The sequence below is a fragment of the Haliotis rufescens genome, unplaced genomic scaffold (assembly GCF_023055435.1).
Source record: "Haliotis rufescens isolate VD_foot unplaced genomic scaffold, xgHalRufe1.0.p SCAF_5, whole genome shotgun sequence".
Lineage (NCBI taxonomy): Eukaryota > Metazoa > Mollusca > Gastropoda > Lepetellida > Haliotidae > Haliotis > Haliotis rufescens.
The window spans coordinates 22,069,663-22,095,641 of record NW_025964223.1 but is presented as its reverse complement, the minus strand read 5'-3'; the positions used below and the strand labels follow the sequence as shown (position 1 = coordinate 22,095,641).

The 25,979-nt window shown below is 39.3% G+C and overlaps 1 protein-coding gene across 2 annotated transcripts in view; it reads right to left on the bottom strand.

Moving 5' to 3' along the window:
- The window catches only part of LOC124111911 (zinc finger C3H1 domain-containing protein-like), a 107,840-nt gene extending 85,622 nt beyond the window's left edge, over positions 1-22,218 (bottom strand). For both annotated transcript variants that reach the window (XM_046471820.2, XM_046471828.2), the window contains exons 1-11: positions 21,713-22,218; positions 20,263-20,603; positions 18,246-18,513; positions 17,375-17,565; positions 15,821-15,935; positions 14,708-14,784; positions 7,685-8,050; positions 6,246-6,386; positions 5,352-5,495; positions 2,181-2,287; positions 583-757 (exon numbers count right to left, since the gene is read on the bottom strand). In XM_046471820.2, the coding sequence (XP_046327776.2) occupies positions 583-757; positions 2,181-2,287; positions 5,352-5,495; positions 6,246-6,386; positions 7,685-8,050; positions 14,708-14,784; positions 15,821-15,935; positions 17,375-17,565; positions 18,246-18,513; positions 20,263-20,603; positions 21,713-22,133 (2,346 nt within the window). In that variant the 5' untranslated portion in view covers positions 22,134-22,218. The remainder of the gene's footprint in view (positions 1-582; positions 758-2,180; positions 2,288-5,351; positions 5,496-6,245; positions 6,387-7,684; positions 8,051-14,707; positions 14,785-15,820; positions 15,936-17,374; positions 17,566-18,245; positions 18,514-20,262; positions 20,604-21,712) is intronic.
- Positions 22,219-25,979: the final 3,761 nt, after the last annotated feature.

Below are 25,979 nucleotides of genomic sequence, written 5' to 3'. Positions count from 1 at the left end.
TAAGCTATGCTGCATGCTGTCAAATCCACTCTATTGTCACACTGTTACATTTGATAGCAAAGTAGCCCCTAGTGACATTTGCAACAAGTCATACCAGTGCACTCTAATGAGTGAGTTGGATATATTCTCTGCTTTTAACGCTTCGCATTACTTTTCAAACCATATCACAATGAACACAAAAATAGGCTTCAAACATTGCACCCATATGAGGAATTTGTCTTCAGCATGACAAGCAAACGCCAGCCTGTGCCAAAGCTTTTGAGGCTGCTAGTCCGAATTTGGCTCTTGGCATATTTTTCAGTTGATTTTTGTGTTATTATACAGAGTAATATTTCTGAGCTTTCTGGAACGAACAGAATTATACTCAACAGGTTTGGGGCTTGTGGCTAAATTTGCAGACTTAAATCCTTAAACCATAAGGTGACACCACTGCCTAATCATGAAAACTTGAAAAGTCACATAACCCAGAGCTCCTGTCAGACAACTCCTGCTCTAAAAATAGACTGAACTGTCACTCAGTACATATAAACCATAATTCTTCACAGCTAGTATTCTCTAACTACTTTTCAAATATACACCGACCTGTGACTTCGTCTTCTCCAGCTGTTGTTTATTTGCCACCACAATCTTCTCCGCAGCTGTCAGCTGCTCCTTCAGCTGTTCAACTTTGACCTCAGCAAGGCGTGCACTCCGCAAATACTTGGAAGCCCTTGTGATCAGCATCTTGAGGTTGGCCTGATCTTTGATGATGGCTTGCCTGCAAGACAATAGAAGCACTTCTTAAGAAAACCTCTCTGAAAGTTACAGTATAAGCATGAAATGATGCCATCTGGATGAGGTGAGATGAAAAGGGGTTTAACGTTGCATCCCAAGATAATTGCACTTATACAGAGATGTGCATGCAGTCCTTGTTTTAGCCCCTGAATGCTGAGTGCAAGGCAGGGTAACAAGTACCATCTTTTAACATCTTTTGGTATCACTTGGCAGGGATCGAACCCTGGACCTTCCGCTCTCCAGGTGGGTACTCCACCACTAGACCATGGAGCCGGTTGATGCCATCTGGGGCAGAAATTGAAAGCATCAACTTCAAGACCATTATTTCTTCTATTCTTCTAGGATTGCACCGTTAATAATTGACTCTGAACCAGGCAAATACATCACAAAAACATGAGCACAATCAAACTCATTGTGGCAGTTAGACATGCAATCAGCAAAGTCAATGAGGATGCACACCAAAAGTTCTTGAGTTGGCTCTTTTGACAACCATGGCATACTGGGGACATATTACTCCCTGGAATAATCACGGGGCAGATCACCCGATGCTCTTGAGTTGGCTCTTTTGACAACCATGGCATACTGGGGACATATTACTCCCTGGAATAATCACAGGGCAGATCACCCGATGCTCTTGAGTTGGCTCTTTTGACAAGCATGGCATACTGGGGACATATTACTCCCTGGAATAATCACAGGGCAGATCACCCAATGCTCTTGAGTTGGCTCTTTTGACAACCATGGCATACTGGGGACATATTACTCCCTGGAATAATCACAGGGCAGATCACCCAATGCTCTTGAGTTGGCTCTTTTGACAACCATGGCATACTGGGGACATATTACTCCCTGGAATAATCACGGGGCAGATCACCCGATGCTCTTGAGTTGGCTCTTTTGACAAGCATGGCATACTGGGGACATATTACTCCCTGGAATAATCATGGGGCAGATCACCCGATGCTCTTGAGTTGGCTCTTTTGACAAGCATGGCACACTGGGGACATATTACTCCCTGGAATAATCACAGCAGTATGAACCACTTGATGCTCTTTAGTCGGCAATTATGACAAGCATGGCCCCCTAGGGATTGATTCTTCCTTTGAATAATCACAGGACAGACCCCAATGGTGTTTAGTCAGCTCTTACAACAAGCCTGGCATACTACTGAAGACACTCATGGACCTATTCTTCCCCAGCTTCACCACAGGGGACAGAGACAGCAATAGGGCTAAAATGACTCACTCAATTAATATTGACAGATCTTCAAAGTGGTTAACCATCAAAGTACTACCCTTCCTAAGATACCACAGTGGTCAATCATTCCTTTAAATCATAAAGTAATTAATCTGCTATGGATCAACTCTAATGTTCACTGAAGCAGTGTCTGAGACCCCATGACGTACCTCTGACGGGTAAGATTGGCCTCGCACTGCTGGATCTCCTGGATCTTCATCACCTGCTGCATCTTCGTCTCCCGTGGCTTGTCCGTACTGGCCTTGGTATCATTCTCCTGAAAAAGGGAGGAGTTAGTGCCGATTCAGAATAATTGGACAAAATGTCCTCTGACAACTACTTACTTCACCATATAATTCATAATGAGGGCTGTGAATGCTGTTTTATGCCCCATTCAGCAACATTCAGCCATATCACAAGGGCTTGTAGTCATCAAATTGAGGACAGGCCAACCAGTGGCTGACAACATGAACAACAAACCAAGCTTTCAGGTCACAATGACACACCACCAGACCATCAAGCATTTTAAATACTCACTCCTCACGTTTGTCTTATGACTAACACTGAGTGCTAGGGACCCAATCTTCCCCATGTGGTGTATTGGGTGAGGTGAAATGGGGTTTAAAGTCGCGTTCAAGATCATTGCACTTATATAGCAACATACATACATGTGTATGTGTGTGTGTGTGTGTGGCTGCTTGTACTAGTCCAGACTAATGCCGATTTTATAGTGCTAGCCCACTGAGATTCCATGCCACAGTTTAACATGAATACCCAACCTAGACACAGTATACGGACTCAAAGCCGACTAGTCCTTGTTTTAGCCCCTTAATGCCGAGCACCAGGCAGGGTAACAACAAGTACCATCATATAACGTCTTTTGGTATGACTAAGCCAGGGAACGAACCTCAGGCTTTCTGCTCTCCAAACGGGCGCTCTACCACTAGAAAATGGAGGCGGCCCATGGGGAGTACTAATTATACAAGAGACAACTTGTGTCATACTGCTGAACTAAACAAGTTCATTACATCTCTGAAACTGGTCATATAGGTGACTCATGTGATACTTCATGGGAAAAATAACCAAAGACAAACAACTACAGTCCGTTTGACTCCAAATGAGAACGATGAATTGCAAAATAACTCGAAATCCAGAAAAGTGTATGAAACATCAATACGGTACTTGACCATGAATACCCTGTACCCAACAAAATCTGAATTTTGTTTATTTTAAGACCCAAGACGGATGAAGTTCTTTAAGAAACTATCATGTAATTTGGTATAGAAATGTGTACATGACACGTAGGGGGGACAAACGTGGAAGGCACAGCGCAAGCACGCATGCACGCATGCACGCATGCACGCATGCACTGCACGTTCTGTGGTAGGGGAAATGACAGAGCGTTAGAGGGGCCGTCTCATGATAATTTCAGTTGCAATCTGACTCGCTCATGCCATAGATCTCGTCGTCGGAACTGCTGGTGCCTGAACCGACTGCCACTATTATAGGTGGGACTGTTGCTGGCCGTAGTCCATCTCGTGACCAATAACGTGGCTCTATCTCGTCAACGACTGTGGCCACACAACGCCTCCATGTTTCTACTGTTACCCGACCAAGGGATTCCTTTACGAGTTGATCAACGTCTCGTAATTTGAACGTTGTGTTCGATCGTCCAACGTCAACCTTGACGATGCCCCATACCAACTCGATTGGATTCAGGTCGCAGTGATAAGGTGGCAGTCGTAAGACAGCGTGACCCTGACCCTTGATGTAACTGTCAACTTTATACACTGGGTCAGGTTTCATTGTTTTGATGATTTCATAGAGCTGTGGTTTCGTCGCTCGAGAAGGAAAGGTAATGTTTCTCCGTTGCAGCCAAGTAACCATGTCTCCTATACGGTTATTAGAGGTTGGAGTCTTGCTTTCTGGATCCTGCACACTATGATACGGTGCATTGTCCATGACAATGAGAGACTTGGTAGGCAAAGCAGGGACTAATTTATCTTTCACCCACTCCAGAAATACATTGCCGTTCATTTCTGTGTGGTAGTCCCTGTTGTCGTTGGCCTTGGCTCTAAAGACGAGGTCAAAGTCTGGGAGAAAACCCTGACTAGCAGAACCAGCATGGAGAACTATGAGTCTTTCACCCTTTCCCATTGGTAACTTTCTACCAGACTCCGTACAGTCACCACTGGGTATCCACTGACTGCTGGCTGTGTGTGACGCATTTACCAATGTCTCATCTAAGAAGACGGGCTCATATCCTTCTTCACGTTTCTGCTTGATGGTACGAAGGTAATGATTTCGGAGACGAACAATGTCAGACCGTTCACACAACACAGCCCTATTTTCTCCAGTTATCTTTTTGTATTTGTAACCAAATGTATGCAACAGCTGCCATAGTTTGTACTTTGTAACACGTAAATCATGGTCAGTTTCAAGGTGTTTCTTCAAAATTCTTAGGGACAGGTACTTATTTTCTGAGTGCAGTTTAACAATTGCACGTCTGACTTGATCCCTCTGAAAACTGTCTAATTTATCAACCTTGCGTGGTTTTGACATGTTCCCTACCTCCTTGGCCTGACTATTTGTATCTCGTCGACTAACAACATTTTTAAGTTTCTTAGGGGACATACCAAGAGCTTTTGAAGCTCGTTTCAAGAATTTATTAATTGCATAAAAAGGCTTTGCTCTTTCTGCTTCACTTCTTAAGAAATCATACACATTCAACATCAACTGTTTAACATCTGCTGAGAAGCGCATCTTGTCATTGAATGAACACGGTCACTGTGTAGCACGTGCAGACGGTGCTTGCGCTGTTCCTTCCACGTTTGTCCCCCTATGTGTCATGTACACATTTCTATACAAAATTACATGATAGTTTCTTAAAGAACTTCATCCGTCATGGGTCTTAAAATAAACAAAATTCAGATTTTGTTGGGTACAGGGTATTCGTGGTCAAGTACCGCACTGATGTTTCATACACTTTTCTGGATTTCGAGTTATTTTGCAATTCATCGTTCTCATTTGGAGTCAAACGGACTGTAACCAATACTTCAAACCAATTTCAATAACAGATTGAACATTTGAGCTCATATTAAGCTAACAAAGACTTAACTTCAATGATACTATCAACTTCTCTGCCGCTTCAACAACAGACACTGTTGTCATGACAAATCATCCAACAGCCAGGGAAACGGTCAACCCAAACAGTACACCAACCAGGACCAAATACTGTCGATACTGAACAGCCACTAAAAACTGGTCAAAACATGTGAAAAATAGCTTTGTTTACTTCCTAATTCCTTCACTCTGCTTTCAGAACACAACACGATTCTCACCTCCACTGACTTGCGAGCAGCCTTGAGGAAACTGTCCAGATCTCCCAGAAGAAAGGACATGGGGTTGATGCGGACAGGTGATGGAGTCTCGTCTTCATCAGACGAGTTCTCTAGCGGAATCACCACTGGTTTATGTACAGGCAGCTGAAGGAGGTAAGCAGTAAGGAATTAATGTCAGATATAGGCCACTTTCAACAGTATGGCAGCTTGAAAGCAAAGTCTAAAGTTGTGAAACCAATAAGCTCTTGAATGGTACTGACACACCAGGAATCATAATCAGGGTGATCTATTGGACTTGAACTGAAATATATGTCCTTTGAGCAAATAACATGAATCTGGATATTAATCAGCAATATGTCTGTTCCTTCAGCTCCAAATGATTTCAAATAACTGTTCTACCTCACTTCTTGTATCATAACCATAGGATATTGGGTGAGTGAGTTGGGTTTAGCGCTGCTTTTAACAGTATTCAAGTTATATCACAGCATGTCAGCTTAATGTGGGAGGAAAGCCCCAAGTGATGCAGATCTCAGACGTTTACCATTTCGGTGAAACCCACGAGCACGGGTGCTGACAAACCTAGAAACGTAATCAAGGCGAACCGGGATTTGAACCCAAAATCATAGGTTTCTGGCGTGCCCAAGGGACACAACTCTGCACAACGAATCGCGGCACTTTAGACGACTACCCGTGCCCCCGGATATTGGGGTAACAGTATACAGTGTATCGTATTCAACTGGAAAACATAGACTTACTTAGACTTAAATTTCAGTCACTGCACAAGATGGTGTATAAAGTTTACAATTACTCATCACAATAGTGTCACTATATTACAAAAGCAGCAAACACTTTAACCACTAGACCACCCCACCACACACACAACTTGAATCTTACAGGAGTGAAGATGGATGGAGCTTGTTTCTTGGCTGGTTTGTTGGTTTTGTGTGTGGTGAGGACATGCAGAGACGGAGACTGGCTGCGAGAGGTGGACGGCGATGCTTCGTTACTGGCCGGCTTCACTGGAGGAGTTGGTGCCTACAACAAACAGCAATTATGTGCACTGGCATCACCATAACTAGACCCAGACTTGTATTAGTGAACATTAATTTGACCTCTGAATATACATAATTATTTCAGTTACACTTTCATGATCTTTTATTGTCTCATTTAGAATACATATTAATGTATATTAACTTATTTTGTCAGTTACATATTTCAGGAATGCGCAATATAATCTCATCCCCAAAACATTCAACATTTTCTATAGCACATAACTAGACCCAGGCATGTATTGGTAAACCATACCTGGACCTCCGAATATGCATGATATTTCAATTACACTTTCAATATCTTTTATCGTCTTTATTAATGGGTATTTTAATTTACTTTTATCAGTTACATATATCATGTATATCAAAAGCTATACATTTTCACGGGGAAAAAAAGAGGTAACAGTTTTCATATGACATTCATACATATTCAATCAGTCAGTGACTTAAATCTTCAGCCAAAATTTCTTTCTGCTTAATAAGCTGAGTTAAAAACTATCCTTACATAAATCCTGATAACTAAAAATCTGCTGAAAATGATGCCAATATCCATATTTGAGCTGGTGAACAGAAATATTTTTGGAAAAGAGTGGAAATTACTATCACTATAATGAGTACATCAATGTACAGAGAGTGCCAAAAGCATGAGTCTCCAAGCCTGAACTAATCTCGTGGTATCATTATATGTGAATTTTAGCGTTAGCATACGGACAATTATAAGCCTGGCTAGACCTAACATAATTTTACTTAGACTTAGGCTTCAGATTGAAGGTCTTCTAACTAATGGCTAAAGCCACAGGCTGAAGGTATGCTACTCACAATTTAACAGGGATACTGAGATAGAGAGAAGCCTTTCAAGGCAATACCTGACAAATTATTAGTAATCGTTTTGTTTCATCATAACAGAAGTGGACTATCCACATCAGAGATTGAAACTAATTAAACATAATATTTCAGCTGCAGTCTCATTCAAACATTTCAAATTTCTGTAAATGTATTTTTAAAATGAAGAACATAAGAAGCAAAACTACCAGGTCACCATACAATGACAACATAACCCATGCTTGCCATAAAAGGCAACTACGTTTGTCGTAAGAGGCAACTAATGGGATTGTGTGGTCAATTTCCATGACTTGGTTTGTGCATGTCATATCCCAATTGTGTTTATTGATGCTAATGATGTCAATCACTGGATTGTCTGGTCCAAACTTGATTATTTACAGACTGCCGTCATATAGCATGAACATTGCTGAGTGCGGTATTAAACAACAAACAAACATATACCTGAGGCTCAACAGATGCTTGCTTTTTCTTCATCGCCAATGACTTCAACAACTGTGCTCGCAATAACGCAGCCTCATCTCCCTCTTCCTCTGCATCAACAACCGGTGGAGGGGGAGGTGGAGGTTGAGGCGCCATCCCATCTTCAGGGGGAGGAGGACCTTCAGGGAGGGGAGGGGCTTCTGGAGGCGGGGGCACGGGAGGGGGTGGGTCAGCTGGCAGGGGAGGGGGAGGGATTGGACCCATGGTGATGGGAGGGGGCGGGGGTGGGGGCACCATGAACGGGAGCTCCTGACCTTGTGGAAGCCACTGCTGTGGAAGCTGGCCATAGAATGACGGAAGTAGGACAGGATCCGGTAGCTCTAAAGTCTGAAATAACATATCCCTTTGAAAGAAGTTGTTCGCTACTGCTAAATGGTTTTATTTGATATCATAATCAACATGATGAGATCGTATATAATAAAGTTATAATTACATATACTACTCCTGGACATGGTAGATTAACTATAGTCAGATGGAAAAATAGGGAGTTCCTCAACTTCTTTCAAGTTGTATAGACCATGTAGACCAACTGATTTATTTCGCTTTTTCAAAAGACAGTTTGATTTGAGGTGCTAGAAAGGGCAGAGCATCAAAGAAGCAATCAAACATTTCTAATCTCTACAATTCTACCAATTCAAATTAACCCAAAACAACATCAGTGCACTTCTCCTATATCTTTGTCTGATTTAATGGTTATTTAAATTATTTTTGTCAGTTATATATTTCAGGAATGCTCAACATAATCTCATCCCCAAAACATTCAACATTTTCTATAGCACATTACTAGACCCAGGCATGTATTGGTAAACCACACCCGGACCTCCGAATATGCATCATAGTTTCAATAACACTTTCATGATCTTTTATTATCTGATTTAAAGGGAATTTTAATTATTTTTGTCAGTTACATATTTCAGGAATGCTCAATATAATTTCATCCCAAAAACATTCAACATTTTCTATAGCACATTACTAGACCCAGGCATGTATTGGTAAACCATACCTGGACCTCCGAATATGCATCATAGTTTCAATAACACTTTCATGATCTTTTATTATCTGATTTAAGGGGTATTTTAATCACTTTTGTCAGTTACATATTTCAGGAATGCTCAATATAATCTCATCCCAAAAACATTCAACATTTTCTATAGCACATTACTAGACCCAGGCATGTATTTGTAAACCATACCCGGACCTCCGAATATGCATCATAGTTTCAATAACACTTTCATGATCTTTTATTATCTGATTTAAGGGGTATTTTAATTATTTTTGTCAGTTACATATTTCAGGAATGCTCAATATAATCTCATCCCAAAAACATTCAACATTTACTATAGCACATTACTAGACCCAGGCATGTATTGGTAAACCATACCCGGACCTCCGAATATGCATCATAGTTTCAATAACACTTTCATGATCTTTTATTATCTGATTTAATGGGTATTTTAATCACTTTTGTCAGTTACATATTTCAGGAATGCTCAACATAATCTCATCCCAAAAACATTCAACATTTTCTATAGCACATTACTAGACCCAGGCATGTATTGGTAAACCATACCTGGACCTCCGAATATGCATCATAGTTTCAATAACACTTTCATGATCTTTTATTATCTGATTTAATGGGTATTTTAATTATTTTTGTCAGTTACATATTTCAGGAATGCTCAATATAATCTCATCCCAAAAACATTCAACATTTACTATAGCACATTACTAGACCCAGGCATGTATTGGTAAACCATACCTGGACCTCCGAATATGCATGATACTTTCAATAACACTTTCATGATCTTTTATTATCTGATTTAATGGGTATTTTAATTATTTTTGTCAGTTACATATTTCAGGAATGTCCAACATAATCTCATCCCAAAAACATTCAACATTTTCTATAGCACATTACTAGACCCAGGCATGTATTGGTAAACCATACCCGGACCTCCGAATATGCATCATAGTTTCAATAACACTTTCATGATCTTTTATTATCTGATGAAAAGGGTATTTTTATCACTTTTGTCAGTTACATATGTCAGGAATGCACAATATAATCTCATCCCAAAAACATTCAACATTTACTATAGCACATTACTAGACCCAGGCATGTATTGGTAAACCATACCTGGACCTCCGAATATGCCTCATAGTTTCAATAACACTTTCATGATCTTTTATTATCTGATTTAATGGGTATTTTCATTATTTTTGTCAGTTATATATTTCAGGAATGCTCAATATAATCTCATCCCAAAAACATTCAACATTTACTATAGCACATTACTAGACCCAGGCATGTATTGGTAAACCATACCTGGACCTCCTAATATGCATGATACTTTCAATAACACTTTCATGATCTTTTATTATCTGATTTAATGGGTATTTTAATTATTTTTGTCAGTTACATATTTCAGGAATGTCCAACATAATCTCATCCCAAAAACATTCAACATTTTCTATAGCACATTACTAGACCCAGGCATGTATTGGTAAACCATACCCGGACCTCCGAATATGCATAATAGTTTCAATTACACTTTCATGATCTTTTATTATCTGATTTAATGGGTATTTTAATCACTTTTGTCAGTTACATATTTCAGGAATGCTCAACATAATCTCATCCCAAAAACATTCAACATTTTCTATAGCACATTACTAGACCCAGGCATGTATTGGTAAACCACACCCGGACCTCCGAATATGCATCATAGTTTCAATAACACTTTCATGATCTTTTATTATCTGATTTAAGGGGTATTTAAATTATTTTTGTCAGTTACATATTTCAGGAATGCTCAATATAATCTCATCCCAAAAACATTCAACATTTACTATAGCACATTACTAGACCCAGGCATGTATTGGTAAACCATACCTGGACCTCCGAATATGCATGATACTTTCAATAACACTTTCATGATCTTTTATTATCTGATTTAATGGGTATTTTAATTATTTTTGTCAGTTACATATTTCAGGAATGTCCAACATAATCTCATCCCAAAAACATTCAACATTTTCTATAGCACATTACTAGACCCAGGCATGTATTGGTAAACCATACCCGGACCTCCGAATATGCATCATAGTTTCAATAACACTTTCATGATCTTTTATTATCTGATGAAAAGGGTATTTTTATCACTTTTGTCAGTTACATATGTCAGGAATGCACAATATAATCTCATCCCAAAAACATTCAACATTTACTATAGCACATTACTAGACCCAGGCATGTATTGGTAAACCATACCTGGACCTCCGAATATGCATCATAGTTTCAATAACACTTTCATGATCTTTTATTATCTGATTTAATGGGTATTTTAATTATTTTTGTCAGTTACATATTTCAGGATTGCTCAATATAATCTCATCCCAAAAACATTCAACATTTTCTATAGCACATTACTAGACCCAGGCATGTATTGGTAAACCATACCTGGACCTCCGAATATGCATCATAGTTTCAATAACACTTTCATGATCTTTTATTATCTGATTTAATGGGTATTTTAATTATTTTTGACAGTTACATATTTCAGGAATGCTCAATATAATCTCATCCCAAAAACATTCAACATTTACTAAAGCACATTACTAGACCCAGGCATGTATTGGTAAACCATACCTGGACCTCCGAATATGCATGATACTTTCATGATCTTTTATTATCTGATTTAATGGGTATTTTAATTATTTTTGTCAGTTACATATTTCAGGAATGCTCAACATAATCTCATCCCAAAAACATTCAACATTTTCTATAGCACATTACTAGACCCAGGCATGTATGGGTAAACCATACCTGGACCTCCGAATATGCATCATAGTTTCAATAACACTTTCATGATCTTTTATTATCTGATATAAAGGGTATTTTAATTATTTTTGTCAGTTACATATTTCAGGAATGTCCAACATAATCTCATCCCAAAAACATTCAACATTTACTATAGCACATTACTAGACCCAGGCATGTATGGGTAAACCATACCCGGACCTCCGGATATGCATCATAGTTTCAATTACACTTTCATGATCTTTTATTATCTGATTTAAGGGGTATTTTAATCACTTTTGTCAGTTACATATTTCAGGAATGCTCAACATAATCTCATCCCAAAAACATTCAACATTTTCTATAGCACATTACTAGACCCAGGCATGTATGGGTAAACCATACCTGGACCTCCGGATATGCATCATAGTTTCAATAACACTTTCATGATCTTTTATTATCTGATTTAAGGGGTATTTTAATCACTTTTGTCAGTTACATATTTCAGGAATGCTCAATATAATCTCATCCTAAAAACATTCAACATTTTCTATAGCACATTACTAGACCCAGGCATGTATTGGTAAACCATACCTGGACCTCCGAATATGCATCATAGTTTCAATAACACTTTCATGATCTTTTATTATCTGATTTAATGGGTATTTTAATTATTTTTGTAAGTTACATATTTCAGGAATGCTCATTATAATCTCATCCCAAAAACATTCAACATTTTCTACAGCACATTACTAGACCCAGGCATGTATTGGTAAACCATACCTGGACCTCCGAATATGCATCATAGTTTCAATAACACTTTCATGATCTTTTATTATCTGATGTAAAGGGTATTTTAATCACTTTTGTCAGTTACATATTTCAGGAATGCTCAATATAATCTCATCCCAAAAACATTCAACATTTTCTATAGCACATTACTAGACCCAGGCATGTATTGGTAAACCATACCTGGACCTCCGAATATGCATGATAGTTTCAATAATACTTTTATGATCTTTTATTATCTGATATAAAGGGTATTTTAATCACTTTTTTTCAGTTACATATTTCAGGAATACTCAATATAATCTCATCCCAAAAACATTCAACATTTTCTATAGCACATTACTAGACCCAGGCATGTATTGGTAAACCATACGTGGACCTCCGAATATGCATGATAATTTCAATAACACTTTTATTATCTGATTTAATGGGTATTTTAATTATTTTTGTCAGTTATATATTTCAGGAATGCTCAATATAATTTCATCCCAAAAAACATTCAACATTTTCTATAGCACATTACTAGACCCAGGCATGTATTGGTAAACCATACCCGGACCTCCGAATATGCATGATAATTTCAATAACACTTTCATGATCTTTTATTATCTGATGTAAAGGGTATTTTAATCACTTTTGTCAGTTACATATTTCAGGAATGCTCAATATAATCTCATCCCAAAAACATTCAACATTTACTATAGCACATTACTAGACCCAGGCATGTATTGGTAAACCATACCTGGACCTCCCAATATGCATGATTCTTTCAATAACACTTTCATGATCTTTTATTATCTGATGTAAAGGGTATTTTCATTATTTTTGTCAGTTACATATTTCAGGAATGCTCAATTTTATCTCATCCCAAATACATTCACCATATATGCATGACTATTTTATTTACCATAGATTACTCTTTCAAAATATTTTATTGTTTGTTTTTTTATTGGTTTCTAGAAAACTTTGTCAGGGACAATTTCCACACAATCTCCCAAAACTTTCAACATTTTCTATAGAACACAACTAGTCCCAAGCATCAATATTTCAATGACACTTTTAACATCTTTTTTGGCCTGATGATACTGTATGACCTCTAAATACACATGGAATAATCAAAGGTGATCGAAGACAAAATGGCCCACTTTTTTTATCTCCACAACAGAGTTCTTTCCTCTGACAAGGCATTCCAGACCAGGGGTCCGGAAACCGTCATATGCCCCGGACATGTCCGATTGGAAATCTCAAATGTCAGTTTTAAAATATTGCTTACCGGACATTTTAAAAAGTATTGTCCGGACATTCTTAAATTTTGACCGGACATGATCAACAGTTAGGACTGAGCAGTTTCTGTCTGCAGTTGCAAACACAATGAAGATTAACTACACTGACAAGCTTTGTTTGTTTTGATTGCTGTAAAAACATCGTACCTACATGATAGTCCAATCGGTCAATCACTGTAATAGGCAATAAACTGAGTTGACACTGATTAATCGAGGATTAATTACTGAGAACATCTTGTTAATTTGAGTGAAAGGTGTTTACAACTGTACATTAATGCCTTGCATCATCGATGCTACGATACGTAACCTCAGACAAGAAGCGAAAGCGTGACGACAGCCAGTCGACCGATGCAGATCAGTCGAGCGACTTTCACTTGGTTGACATACAATGAGGATTTGCAGATTTTATTGTTTTCAGTAGCTAGTCGTATATTGAATCTTGATTGACCGCCATTTTGCTTTCTCGGACGATCGATATCCAATTTTTTTATGGTCAATAAATAAGTACAGATGAAAAAAGTATTCAAATAACTATTGCTATCAACGATATTTTAGTATTTGTGATTACATTATCTGTTTGTTTTTAAAAAAATCTTTAGTTTAAAAAAAACATTTCCCGTGAGGTCACGTGATAACCAAATATGGGATAATAGTCTCGATCCAAATGTTACAACGCGTACACTTGAGCAGACTCATGAATATAACTCATGAATATTAATTAGACCGTTCACTTCGTTAACAGATCGTTATTATAACAGAAACAAACGTATGTTTTCCATGTAAATCTAAAATGATATTATTTGTTATTAATTGTCCGGTGAATTAAACAATTTAAATTGAAACAATTCATAATTCATCATATTATGAATACGTAAACTTGTAATGTGTGTGAAAAGTCGTACTAAAATACGCTATTTGAAGGGGGCATGGCCTAAATGCAAATGTCCGATTGGGATTTTAAATTTTCCGGACCCCTGTTCCAGACTGATCTGTTAAATGACACACTTAGACAGGATGTTGAAGGTCCCAATTCCATGCATTGCTGAGAAGTCCCTGACTAGTCTGCATACTGCCAGACTACCATACAGTTTACCAGGCTTTAGATAAACTCACCACTGGTTTCATTGCGATATGAAAGTCTGGGTCTGACTGGAACTCCTCCAGCCCCACACCGCCCTCCATGTTGGCCACTGAAACACGGGGACACACATGACAGTCCAGGCCTCAGCAGCATAGAGAGCAGTTAGAGATCAGTTTATGCCATTTTGAACAGTATTTCTATATCATATCATCTTCCAATGGCAAGGGATTTCGGATGGGGCTGTTATGGACATGAGTGAGTTGTGTTTAACGCCGCATTTAACAGTATTCTAGTTATATCACGGCGTGTCAGCTTAATGTGGGAGGAAAGCCCGGAGTGATGTCTCAGACATTTATCACTTGATGAAACCCACGAGCACGGGTATGGTGCTGACAAACCTAGAAACATAATCGGGGCGAACCGGGATTCAAACCCACAATCATAGGTTTCTGGCGTGTCCACGGCTGTCCCCGTGTGACCACTCTAACAATGACATATAAAATGTTAAACATCTGTGAAGCCTTATGCTACCAGTGGATGTAAGTTTCCTGGTTTGAAGCAAAACAAAGTGATTGAATGAAGAAAATAGTGCATGGAGATTTAAATTTAAATGTATGGTACCATGGATACAATTGAATAATTTTAATGACTTTTACAGTCAGTTGTCTCCCTTGCATCGGGAAGATGTATTATATGGGTCCATTGTGATGCATAGCTGTTCGAATCATTCAAATTATTCAATTGTACCCATGGTACCATGCATTGTAACGTTTGCTCTCCATGCTCAGTTTTCTTCACTCAATCACTTTTTTTGCTTCAAACCAGGAAAATCACATCTGCAGGTATCATATGACTTCATGGATATTAAACACTTTATATGTCATTGGTTGAGTGGTCACATAGTGACAACCATCTTCATGCCCGTGACACTCCTACCCCCCACCCACCCACCCCAGGGCTTATAAACAGAAAGGCTCAGGTCACCCCAGGTAAACCCCCATATGACATCAACATGAATATTGTGCTGACAGACCAAGAATCATCAGATCCCTGCATGGTAAGGGGACACAGCTCTTCAGAGCGATTCATTGCAATAAGACAATAAATCATGTACATAATACATAAGACTGCTCCGTGGTACTCACTGTTGGACTCCTCGCTGCTGTCAATCTCCATCTCCACCTCCTCGTAGTTGTCCTGCAGCTGCACACTGTTGGCCTTCACCTCCAAGGACTTGCTTCCTGTAGCCTTGGCCTTCAACTGCACAACAATGGCAAGATGCTCATACTGGCTGTCATAACTCATACTGTCATAGACACTGGAGTGAACTTGGTCAATTCATATTTATAACATTGGCTAAAATTTCTACGTGTCATCAGATAAGTCCAGAAGGCAGATATTTATTGAACTATACCAGCAATACTTATTACCAGTGTATTGGCCGACCTGGGATATAGGCTGACCCCTAACCTGACTCTTAAAATCATAACATATATGGCCGGCAATCCTTATGAAATACAACTGACTAAAGTGTTGCAAGCAGAATTTAGAAATAGAATTCCTTTGAAACATTCACTTTAACATGATAATTCACCATAAACATGAAAACAGTGTTATCACTATTCCCCCACCATGAGGCACATTAGAAGTTTGTTTGTTCACATAGTAGTAGTAGTAGAAGATATAGGCACTTGGGCCGCTTTTTGTCATCAGAAAACAAATATTAAACTTGAAATTAATGCACACAAAAGGCCCTTTCTCTTGATAAAATAATTCAGTCTTGATAAGTATCTCTTAGATAAGCTTCAGTAGTTTGTGAGAAAACTTGCCCCCATTGCACAAATAACATGAATCGAAGGCCGTAACTCTGTAAACAATTAAATAGATGGGAACAATTTGTTAACTCAGTCTTGACAAGTATCTTTTAGATTAGCATGCAAACTTTCATTCTTGTAGCTTCAGTAGTTTCTGAGAAAACTTGTCCCCATTTCACTCAGTATGCACTAAGTTGAAAAGCATGGAGCAAGGGCCATAACTCTGTAACATGCTGTAAAATATGAATGTGCGACACCAATTTTTTAAACTCTTTTGAGGGCGTGACCAGTAACATCAGTGTTCAAAATTTCATTCCTCTAACTTGAATATTTTTTGAGAACATTTGTCCCCATTGAGAAGCGGATGGATGGCGGAAGGACGAACTCCGTTCCAATATCCCCACCCCACTTCGAGGCAGGGGATAATAATCAGTGCTCCCCGACCAGAATGATCATTCAAGATTACATTCTGACACTTTCATACATTTATTTTTTACAAAACCTAAATTGAAAAGTACGAATAACTTTTATTTTAGGTTTGGAATTATATTTCTACCAATATGACAACTGACTGTTAAAATATGAACGTGATTTAGCAATATATTTCTATCAGTAACTCACAGCACACTGGTGGATCAACAAACTACTTTCAAAATCCAATAACACTATACAGGGATCTGGCAGACCTCCCTTTCTACCCTTGGAGTTCGTTTTTTGTCAATGTTTTTTGGGTAAACTAAGCATTTTACATGTTTTAGGCATTAAATACTTGGTTCTAGACTAAAACCTAATTTTTGCATCAACTTCAGATTAGTTTGTTATTTAACTGGCAGGTACCAGACATAAATCAAAATTTTTGTAATGTGTATCAACGCATCCCCTCACCTTGCTCCTGTGGTTAATCAGCTGAAGGAATCGAGCAATCTTTTCATCAGTATCCGTCAGGGAGAGTATACGCTCAATTTCTTGTTTTTCAAACTCATTGTCTTTTTTCGCCAGTGTCTTTTTTCTGTCGTTACTTTTGGATCGCCTTTGTTGAACTTTTCTAGGTGACCTAGAAGGTTGACTATCTTTTCCTGTAGCAAGGAGTGAAAGCATGAGTTTGGTGAAACATGTGAAACTTGCTTTGAGTAATATTACAATAACCTGCTGTATCACTGACTGTCAGTATAATGTGGGAAGGATCTGTTTGTTTGTTGTTTAATAGAGCACTCTGCTATATTCCAGCTATATGATGGCATATAGAAAGTAATTGAGTCTGGATCTAGACAATCCAGTGGTTGATATAATGAGCATCGACCCACACAATTGGGATACGATGACATACCGGATCCCGTTAGTCGCCTCTTACAACAAGCATTGGTTGCTGAAGACCTATTCTAACCCGGATCTTCATTGGTTATATGGGAAGGAAGCCCAAAGTGACACACTGTAGGTTACCCAACAAGCAAAGACATGCTGAAAAAGCAGGGATCCATAATCAAGTGGTTGTGGGGATTCAAATCAAAAAGATTTTGACACCTTCTACCAAAGAACAAGAGACAATACTGATGTGAGATCAGGGATTTACTGGAGTCTATTTTCAAGTTGAGGGGACTCTTCTCTTCATAAGTCTAAGCAAAACATCCTGGGGATCCAAAGCATGAACATGAGGTTTCCAGGTTGCGACATGTGGCACGCTTCACTTGAGTTTGAATTGTTATAGAATTGCACAGTCTCAGAAATAAAAACAAGTATTTCTGCCAACATTTTTTACCTGACACAGATCGCCTCCGATCTGATCTATCACTGGACCGGGTCTGTATCTGTCTCCGTGGGGTGTCTCTGACTCGAGAGCTCTGACTTTTCGTGTTCCTACTTCCTGAAGACTTAGGGCTGACCTTCTTTCCTGGACCCCCATTTACGGGCGGTGTTTTGTTGGGTTCTGCTTTACTGGTTGTCTTGTTGGCTCGAGCCCCAGCTGAAGCTAGAGCAATCTTCCTCAGCTCATCCAAATCCAACTCCTCTTCTTCCTCTTCCACACCCTGTAAACCATAGCAACAGTTTAAGGAACTTGTAATGATAAACACTTCCTCTCTCCAGCCCACTATCAGTCTGCAATATAAGCCATACCTGGTCAAATTTCTTTCAGTCTAGTAACACGAGTGAGGGAGTATGGTCTTACATCACTTTCAGTCATATTCCTGCAATATCACAGTGGGGATACCACAAATGGGTTTCATAAATTGTACCCATGTGGACATTTGAACTCAGGCTTTTAGCGTGACAAGCAAACGTTTCAACCACTAGGCTACCCACCGCCCCTCTCCTAACATGACCATGATGAGTAAGCTTCGCCAATATTCAAGATATCATTATCATGATTATGTGAGGTGTAAAATATTTAAAGGGAAGATGAAGGACATCTTTGGCTAGTTTTAGATTCAGAATGGGTTTTTTTCAAAATCAACATGATCAATGACCATATCTTATGAAACAAAATTTCAAGTGTCTTTTATAAAGATATGATGATGATGATGATGATGATGGTATTTCCATCACATCTGTAGTTTGAATCCTCATCTTCATGATCTTCCACAGTGTTCTGCCAAAAACTGAAAAAGTGGGGACAAGGACCCCTTCAGCATGTTCAGCATATGGGGCCTCTCTGAGAGATCACATAATACTAACAACCCGATATGCAGATTATTGATGCAGAATCACCGGCCAAAACGTTAGTGATATACAGGACATTCGCATGACATCATTCTCAGATGTAGCGAATATCAGCAGCATTTAGCCTCAACAGCTTGTTTGTGATCACTGTCAGTAGCTGGTAGCAAGTTTCTTCAAGGCCCTCATTGTGAATTTAGTTTTGTCATTGAATTAGACATCCCATGATTTATACAAAGCTGACATGTCTCAGTTATCTATCTTTCCTCAGTCTGTCACCATCACACTGTCAGATGCGCCATGAGACACATTCTTGTGGTCAGTGATTCTGTGATACTGAGGTCATTTGGAGCAGAAACATCTGTGTTATTATTGGAACTATAAAAACAATTTTTGTAAAAATGTGAAAGCTTGATTCTGGACCAATGCCAATGAAAGGCACTGATAGTAAATTGAGAGACATAATGCAATGAAAATCAGAATATTTACATTCAATAATTGAAGCAGCTGTACAAGTGATGAAAAATATTTCTGAGACACACCCATAATAATAGTAATAATAGTAACAATATACAACAAATCCATTATCATGAATGTGTGCGATGTCCCACTGAGCATAAATATTATGCGTCAATCAATAAATTATCGTTTAACACCTCTTTTATCAGTATTCCAGTTATATTGTGGTGTGTCAGCTTAATGTGGGAGGAAAGCCCGAAGTGATGCAGGTCTCAAACGTTTACGCTTTCAGTGAAACCAACGAGCACAGGTATGTGCTGACACACCTAGAAACATAATTGGGATGAACCAGGATTCGAAACCACAATCATTGGTTTCTGGCGTTTCCAAGGGATGCAACTCTGCACAGCGAATCGCAGCACCTTAGACGACTGGGCCATCAGTGCCCTTAAATTATCATGAGAATTCTGCTGTCTAATCAGTGCCCTTAAATTATCATGAGAATTCTGTTGTCTAGGCAGAACACTATTCCCGTAATAAAGCATTCAGATCACCTAGTCAAGACTGTGTAACAGCATGTATTTAATGAGTGTCTACCATCTGAAAAATGGCTAATTTTGAAGCCTGAAAATACATCCATTACAAACCTAACAAATAAATACCTGTTCTTTTTTCCCTGAATTTTCAAGGCTGTCAGCATTCTTCTCAACCTTTTCTGGCGAGGCGTCAATAACGATGACCCCCCCTGCCTGGTCAGTGTTCTTAGCTGGCCCCTCCCCTGTCTTGCCATCCTTGACACTCTGCTCCTTTGGCTTCTCGGAGCCTGCAGTGAGAGAACCAGTGCTAGTTGTCTCCCCTTCCTCCTCTTCCAGGTTTTCAAGCTGCTTCTGTATTGTGCGATATTTCTCCAGCAGCTCCTCAAAGTTTCCCTCATCAGAATCCTGGTTTCTTCTTTTAAATTTTTCTGGTCCCTGACGAATATTGAATCTCCAGTTTTTCCTAGCTGAGTAATTCTTAAGGACAATATGTGAGAGGTGAAGCTAAATATAACACTGAGTTTTGCTTGAACGCATTATTTGCAAAGGTAACTGATTCGTTTTGCAATCACGTTGGTAAGCAACTTGCAGTGTTACATTTTTCAAAATTTCAGATTTTAAATGTTCGACAATTCATACAGCACCCCTAGGTACAATCATTATTTACTTCATCACTTCTTTCAACCTTTGACACACACAAGGTTGTATTTACACAACCAATGACATTTTATTTTAATCTGAGTAAGCAGGTTTGTATATATCTTTCTATTGTTGGTAAAAACTTAGAAAACATTGAAATTCATCAATTTAATTGAAATAACCTTTGTGCCATTGTCCAGTGTTTGAAATAAAAGATGAATGTCAAGGGGTCCTTGCCATAACCCTAATAATGAATATTTGTGACAAAGAAAGCCCCCAAAATAAACAACACACAGGAGAACACCTCCACACAATGTTCAAGGGTCCAAGATTACCACACATTTTCGACCACTGAATATCCATTATAACAATTTTAAATGAGCATCATCTCAAACAAGGAGACAAATTCATATTATATTTATGATGGAAATGTGTTTGTTGTTTATTAACATACCACTCATATAGCTGATCACAAAAAAGAAAATGTCAAGCCTCTCTGATATTCTACCAATGCCATTACATATGCAAGGTCACGCAGTCTAGCATGATAAATGGACTTATCTAGAATTGATAACTAGTGCCACTGGCTGGCAAACTGAAAAAAAATATTTTGTTAAAAAAATATATAGTTCATATGTTCCTAAATTCAGAGATATTTTGAGAATGCATTTAATGCCATAATATAAAATGAAGCATTAGATCCTGTTCCTATTTGTTGTTCTTGTTATAAGTGAATACAAGTAACTTCTACAAAGCTATAAAATTGGGAATTACTTTTATACATTAATACATTGTGACATGAATTGGAAAACGTTGAGTTCCAAATTGGAATTTTTTTTACATTTGCTGCAGAAAAATCCCTGCCACTTGGTTTGAAAATAAATACATTATTTTATACCATTATTTACTATTATACCAGCACAGCCATGTTGGATACATTGATATGATGAAGGGTAGGAGTCCCTAAAATCGTCAGCACGATGGGGCGGTCTATCTCTTCCATAATCTAACGGGTGAATCCTCAAGCTTCGGGGGCTACCTGGCAGTGGAGCATGAGGTCTGGGTAAACTGTCATAGAAGTGCATGGGGGGACGAGGTGGTGGTGGTGGACACATGCCAACCGGTGGTGCCCAAAACCCCACTTCATCTCTTCCATGCCTGTAACGATAATCTAACTCGTCGGACTGTCTAGTGCATCTTGACCAAGATGGTGGACTTCTCTGCCTATCCCTTCTCGGGGGTTCTAAATGTCTATTTTTTCTGTCAAAATTTCGGTCACGTCTAGAGTCATCATATTCTTCCTCGTCAGATAATTCTCCCTCTTCCTTCATAGAACTAGCGTCGTCTACTTCATTCATTGTAAATAATTGTCTAAACCTTAACTTCTTGAGCTCAAACTCGGGAGTTCCCCTCGCGTTATATGCGTCGCCATTTTTGTAGATCGCCCCCTATCGCATCAAGGGGGATAACTCTAAATTATGTGATTGAAACGGTGAAGCGTCATTATGTGCCTTGTGATATTTTCTCCATTTTACGAGACTTAATCTGCACATGGGACATATCATTATACTGTGTCGATTGATCAATTAAAGTGTGTGAATAAATACACAAACAGTTTCTCAAATAATATGTGTGATTTGATCAACAGGTAGAAGCATAACTACAAACTATATTTCATACTCATACTCATAAAAACAGAATTGAGGAACAAAGTGACCAAAATGACTGGACTACCTATGTTCCCTCTTTCAATTTGCATCAAAACGTCTTTGAAGATCAACCCAACTCGTTGATATAAAATTCGCGGAATCCGATTTAAAAATTAATTTTACACCGTTATCCGGGTACCTTTATTTTCCTTCTGACATTCCTGTTATCTTATCTATGATTAAAAATAGGATAACAGGAATGTCAGAAGGAAAATAAAGGTACCCGGGGATATGATTAAAATCCCCGTGAATATTCCGGGGTGGAATAGGTCTTCAGCAACCCATGCTTGCCGTAAAAGGTGACTATGCTTGTCGTAAAAGGCGACCAACGGGATCGGGTGGTCAGGCTCGCTGACTTGGTTGATGCATGTCATCGATCCCAATTGCGTGGATCGATGCTCATGATATTAATCACTGTATTTCCCATTTTCCATATCAACCACTGGTTTGCATGTCACACATTTATTTATTTACAGGCGTCCATGGAATATTGCTGAGTTTAGACAAAAACAACATGCACTCACTCACTCACTCACTCACTCACTCATATTACTCATGATCAACATTGCTAGGATCGATGCTCACTGGATTGTCTGGTCCAGACTCGATTATTTACAGACCGCCGTCATATAGCTGGAATATTGCTGAGTGCGGCGTTAAACAACAAACCAACCAACCAACCAACCAACCAACTATGATTAAAAAATGACCGCCTCCGTCCGTTGTCTAGTGGATAGAGCGTCAGCTCGGAGGTTCGATCCCCTGGCTGCATCATACCAAAATACGTTAACATATGGTACTTGTTGTTATCCTGCCTGGCGCTCTACACAAAGGGGGATGTACATGGACTGGCCGACTCGAGGTCAGTATACTGTGTCTGAGTAGGGTATTCATGTTAAACTGCGGCATAGTATCTCAGTGGGCTGGCACAATAAAACCGGCACCGGCCCGGACTGGTACAAGCAGCCACATACAGAGACGTACATGCAGGTGGCTATGTCGCATCTCACCTCACCCACCTCACCTCACCTCACCTCTACTCACCTCACCTCACCTCACCTCACCTCACCTCACCCCACCCCACCCCACCCCACCCCACCCCACCCCACCCCACCCCACCCCACCCCACCCTTTATAATTTCGATTCCAATGCTGTTAGTTTGTACTTGGGAGATTAGCATGGATCTCATGAGATGATACTTGTACATAGCAAGAATTACTGTTTTGATATGATTTAGGTTTAAAAGGTTTAACCAAGGGAGTATATACAATTTATATGATATATTGTTCCTGGTATAACAGAAACAAACGTGTTGGCGTCCAATAACTGTTTTAAACTATAGAATGCATCAAGAGGCGTAAAAGAGATCCCATATCTATATTTCATCTTCAAATTCAATATTCTTTTTATAAATATAACTGGTAAATCCCTTTCTATAATCATAAGAAATCTCTGCTGACAGCAGAGTCCATTGTCCGAGTGTGATTATGTCATAAGCATGTTTATGAATCACGATGAAACAGCAATAACACCAGGTGTTTGCCAAACATTTCAAGACTACTTCTTGTCCTGTCATCAAGTAGTGATTCAAATCGGGGAATGCTCTGCAGATAGATCCAGGTAGATAGGTGAGTGGGTGAATATAATTTTGCGCCGCTTTATCAATTAAACGAAATTCACTACCATAAATGGGCTTCACAAGTATGAGGAATTGAACCAGGGCCTTCGGTTTGACGAGCAAACGCTTTAACCACTAGGCCACCCTACCGCCCCTGGAGCAAGGCGAGGCCAGAAAAGGGAGAACAGATTGAACAAATTACAGGTGTAGACAGTGAACTGCATTGGAAGTATAAAGAGGTTAAACTGAATAAGTCTACTATGTCTTCATGAATACAACAGGTTTTGTTGTTGTTGTTTGTTTGTTTGTTTATATGTTTAACGCCGCACTCAGCAATATTCCAGCCATATGACGGCGGTCTGTACATAATCGAGTCTGGACCAGACAATCCAGTGATTGACACCAAGAGCATCGATCTATACGCAATTGGGATACGGTGACATGCATCAACCAAGTCAGCGAGCCTGACCACCCGATCCTTTTATTCGCCTCTTCGCCTCTTAGTCATCTTTTACGGCAAGCGTGGGTTGCTGAAAACCTGTTCTAACCCGGATGTTCACGGGTGGTAACTACAGGTTCTAAATTAGGTGAGGCGAAAGATTATTGCACTTATGTAGCGACGTGCATGCTGTTCATTGTTCAGACTAAATGCCGTTTTTTTAGTGCTACCCTGTGATACACTGTTGTAGTTTAACATGAATACCCCGCTCAGACACGCTATACTGACCCTGATACTGGGGGTCGCTGACTTACCAGCCACTTGCAACGAAGGTGTCGTTTTTGACGCTTCTACGTTTGTATCCATCAGATTAATACATTTTGCAAGATGAGTCAATGTAGCATGCCCGATTACCAGATTTCCTCCACTAAGTGGATCAATGTGTCCGCGAACTACATTTCGATGTCTTGAGTGAGTGAGTGAGTTGGGTTTAATGCCGCTGTGTATTTCTGTTGTATCGACCGACATGACCTATTTAGTAAAACCTGTGAACATGGGCATTATGCAAATTAACCAAGGATCATAATCATGGCGAATGTGGGATTCGAACGTCCATCAATCTCATAAAACTCAGGTCATCGTTCTCGCCACCGTTAAAAAAAAATCGACGTGTACCGGTAGTGAGCGCTATGATATTATTTTATAGAGATCGAAACGTTCGTCTAATCCTGGCCCGATCGAAGGACACAACTTTGCACATCACATTGTGCACAGCGTCTCGGCCGACTGGTTCGTCGCACCTCAGAGTCGATTAGAATTGTACAGTTATCTGACGCAGTCTGTAAATAATCGACTTAATCGGATTATCCAGTGATTGATATTATGAGTAACAATCAACAACGACGGGGCCCTCTGGCATATCAACCAAGTCACTAAGTCTGACCACCCAATCCATTTGGTCACCTCTTACGACGAACCTGGGATCAATTCTAACCCGGAATCCCCAACGGGGAAGGTAATTGGTTTGATTCGACTTAAAAGATAGAAAAAAGTTCATACTAGTCTAAAATGTACATTGGACCTCATTTTATCTTGCCCGTGTGTAGAACCGGGTTATAATTGGTCTTCAGCAACCTATGCTGTCGTAAAGGACGACGAACAGGATGGCTGGTTAGTCTCGCTGACATGGCTGATGCATGTCATCGTATCTCCACTTGTGTAGATCGATGTCAATTACTGTATTGTCTGGTCCAGACTCAATTATTTACAAACCGTCTTCATAATAGCTGGAATATTGTTGATTTCGGCGTAAACAACAAAGAAACACATTCCTCGTGGGATTTACTATTTACCTAGGAATCTAGCAGGACAATTTTGAACCAACAAAACAATCTGATTATAATCTTCTTTATATCATGTAAAGATAGATATTGTGTA